The 3,968-nt window shown below is 38.2% G+C and overlaps 1 gene segment (V, D, J or C); it reads left to right on the forward strand.

The window, feature by feature from the left end:
• Positions 1–268: 268 nt before the first annotated feature.
• The window catches only part of LOC103374453 (T-cell receptor alpha chain V region CTL-F3-like), a 5,329-nt gene continuing 1,629 nt past the window's right edge, over positions 269–3,968 (forward strand). Inside the window, 4 exon segments of the V gene segment in view lie at positions 269–284; positions 874–967; positions 1,137–1,441; positions 3,229–3,245. Of these exon segments, the coding sequence occupies positions 913–967; positions 1,137–1,441; positions 3,229–3,245 (377 nt within the window).

The raw sequence follows: 3,968 nt of genomic DNA on the forward strand, positions 1-3,968 counted from the left end.
ACAGGGACAGAGAACTAAACAATGTTTCAAAACAAGGGCGCAAACCTCGGATCACCACAGTGTCATCAATAAACGTGTTGTCATGGAAACATACATATTCAAACTGAAAGTGTGTCTCATGTGTCGAACAAGGTGATAATTGATTGTTGGTGTTTATATACAGTTTAAATCTGAATGATTAAACCTGCTGATGCTGCAAAACATTCTGGTGATGTGAACACATTTTAATGAAAACACGATAAAATGTCATTACACCTTACACCTCAGTGGTTTGCTAGGGTTCAGTCAAATTGTCTTGTGAATTCTTTGAATTCCTAGAGATATTGAAGACAGGTGTTGGGATCTGTCTTTTTTATGACAACAATTTAAGTAATAACAGACCAAAACAATTGGTGATGTCAGGATCAATAATGACTTTAAACATTTCTCTGTGGTTGTCTACTCCATCTTAACGTTGCAGTCAATACTGTTGACCACTCGGTTGTAATTCAACGGCTCCAGGAATCAGAGAGCTTCATGTTAAAGTTCAGAATGGATTTGATCCTCTTTCAGACTTTTCTGTTTCTGTGGTTCCTTCAGTTCTACGCAGACAAATAATAACCTCATAGGCCCAGGGGGGTTGTATCCTGGAAGCTCTTTAGTTTAAAATATACATGCTTCTGCTTGGTGATGTTGTCAGGAAACACTTGTATGCAGATGCAAACAGTTGTACATGTTATTCTCCTCCAGTGATCTTAAGTTAGTGAGTAAACAAGAGCAGCAACAGAGACAAACACACTGTTCGTCAGAGCTGTGAGAGGAAGGAGGAAAGGATGAAGGGAGGAGCTAAACTGGGACTCAAGGACAGAAAACACACAAACTGTCACAGTGGAGTTTGATCCAGAAAACAGACAGATTGTCTTCATCTTCAAGATGCTCTCAGTGAACTTGAGTCTGTTTGTCACTTTGTTTCTTCTCACAATAAGAGGTAGGTGACATATTTAACATGAACAGAGTTTGACTGAGAAAAACTAGTAGATCACAAAGTTCCATCTGTTCTACATAGAATAAAACTCCTGACAACTGCCGATTGTTCTCCTTTAACCAATCCTTTTTACTGATTAATATTGTCCTCTGCATGTTGTGTTCTTCTTCAGAGTGCAAAGGAGAAGACAAAGTGATTCAGCCACTAGAAGATGTCATTGCTGCTGAAGGAGACACAGTTACACTGGAATGTTCTTTTGAAACTAGTAGAACAAGTCCCACTTTGTTCTGGTACAAACAAGAGGTAAATGGTCAACTAAAGTACATGCTGAAAAGTTACACTACATCAGTGGAAAAAGCACCAGAGTTCCAGAAAGACAGATTTGATGCTAAACTCAACAAGACATCAGTTCCTCTGAAGATCCAGAAGCTTCAGCTGTCTGACTCTGCTGTGTACTACTGTGCTCTGGAGCCCACAGTGACAGGAAACAACAAAACTCTGTACAAAAACCTTTGGTGCAATGACAACAGAAAACTTCACAACATCCACAAGAGGGAGACACACTCTGTTAAAACTGATATGTGATTTGGTTGCTGGACTGATGACAAAGACAACAGAGAAATGAAGTAGTAAAGATCAGACAGAGACAGAGCTGGTGTGGAAACACAAAACACTTTGACTTGTTGAATTGAAAAAAAAAAAAAAATGATGTCGAGGTAATGGCCCTACCCACTGAACTTCAGCAAATCTCACAATATTCTATGTTTGTCATGAAGTTCTGAACAATCTAGTTGTGATCTGAGCTACAGTTGAGATATTTGTGTCCACAGAGTAACACTGTACAGGTGAAATTTTCCACTGTCTTCTCCTCTCAGCCTCATGGACAATGTGAGTCTGATGGCTTCATTTTCTCTACTTTTTCCAGGACTAATAGCTGGAGACACAATCACTCCTGAACAAGATGAAGTCAGTGGAACAGAAGGACAATCTGTCACACTCACATGCAACTATAAGACAGATTATCAATATGCTGACCTTTACTGGTACAAACATCATTCTGACCTTCAGGCTCCTCAGTTTATACTCTGGAAACGAGCAGAGGCTGTACAAAAACCTGAACACAGATATGTGACTCCTCTTCAAAGAGGAGGGAAGTGGTATTCAAAGCTTGACTTAATATCAGATGGATTGTGCTAATTCCTGTTTTATCACAGTCACTGTGGTTACAGCTGCTGATGAAACACTGTGGGAGGATTCACAGGAGCAGCAGATCAGTAATACTTCCAGAAGAGAAGCTGCAGAGGATTGGAGGGGACGAAGCTTATTTAAATATCCAGAGTTTATTTTTGATTGAAACGCTGGAAATTCTGGCCATGATGATATTTTATTAAACTAAAGCAACGTATGCTCCGAAAAAAATAAAGTGTGTTTTCATTGTCACTTACTTGGTGGCATATTTCCATCATCCTGCTCCTCTTCATCTTCATCAGTGATGAATCCAGTCACCATTTAACATCAGATGAAGCATTCAAGTGGCCTCATCTGATGATATCTGTTGTTTCCAATTGTAATAGCAATTTCAGCAAACCCCTTTAGTCGGCTGCTTGACTGCTGCTGATGGCTGAGTTGGATGTGGTCTTGACACATGCAGATGAATGATGATGATAAGAAGTGGATTCAGTCGGTTCCACTGAACAATTATTCCATTTATGGTTTGTTGAATTACAGATTAGTCCAAAAAAAAAAAAAAAAAATCTTTAAGAAGAGCCTTTAAGAAGGCCTAGTTCCTTGATGTCGCCACATGGTCAAAAAACTGTTTGCCTTCCTCAGCCACACCCAGATGCTATGACAGCTGGTTATTAATCCTTGCCCCATAGACTCCACCTTCAACTTCCTCAGTCTGGTGGAGCCAGCCTCTCCAGCCTCCTCTCGGTGGAGTTAAACATATCCATGGCAAATCACTCCCCTACAGGCACACATGCACATGCACATGCACTCTCTCCCTCTCCCACTCACATCCACACACCAACAACAAGAAAGAACATATCAACACAAAACTCAATTTGGCTCCTACACCAATGGTACATATTCTGTCACCATCCAAGATCCAACTACAATGAGGAATGAAAGACAATACAAACTTGACATTAAGTTAAACAGAAATACTGCATTGGCTCTTTAAAATGTTCTGTCAACAACAGGAACGTAAATTCTTTGAGGATTGATGAATCTGACGTGTGCTAAATCATCAGTTTGTTTGTTAGTGCTCATTTTCAATCGTGTATACTTGATGAGGCAACAAAACCTTTCTCACAAATTAAATGAAATTAAAGTTACATTTTGACCTGAAGACAACATGGAAGCAAATTGCATCTGCGTATATTATATAAGAATTTAAAAACCCCTTTGCACATAAGCTTTTGTGGTCCTACAAATACGTCCACATCATCATTTTGTCATGTCAAAAGAGCAAAACACTTAGCCATTGGATTATAATATTTGCAGCAAATCAAATTTACTGATATGTGAGATCTCCAAGACAATGCAATGGGCAATGGCAACAAAAGATTCTATCTGTATATATATGTACAGTATGTCACAAAAATGAGTACAGTTATTTTGAGGGGACAGTAAATTTACACTGTTATACAAGCTGTACACGGACTACTTTACATTATAGCAAAGTGTCATTTCTATTTTTATTTGTTCAATACCCCAATTTTAAGCCTGAAATCACAGTTTGCAAAAGTTAATTGTGGTTTAGTTTTTTTTACTGTGATATGTATTGTATGTGCATTGTGATCTCAGTAAAGTTTTGTGAAGAAATTCACTTTATCTATTGAGAATAAAGCCCATTGTCACAATCATGCCATGAGAAAAAATATTTTATTCCAACTTTTTTGAGCAACAATGTCTATCTATCTATCTATCTATCTATCTATCTATCTATCTATCTATCTATCTATCTATCTATCTATCTATCTATCTATCTATCTATCTATCT

This window comes from Stegastes partitus, unplaced genomic scaffold (genome assembly GCF_000690725.1).
Source record: "Stegastes partitus isolate 25-593 unplaced genomic scaffold, Stegastes_partitus-1.0.2 Scaffold2249, whole genome shotgun sequence".
Taxonomy (NCBI): Eukaryota; Metazoa; Chordata; class Actinopteri; family Pomacentridae; genus Stegastes; species Stegastes partitus.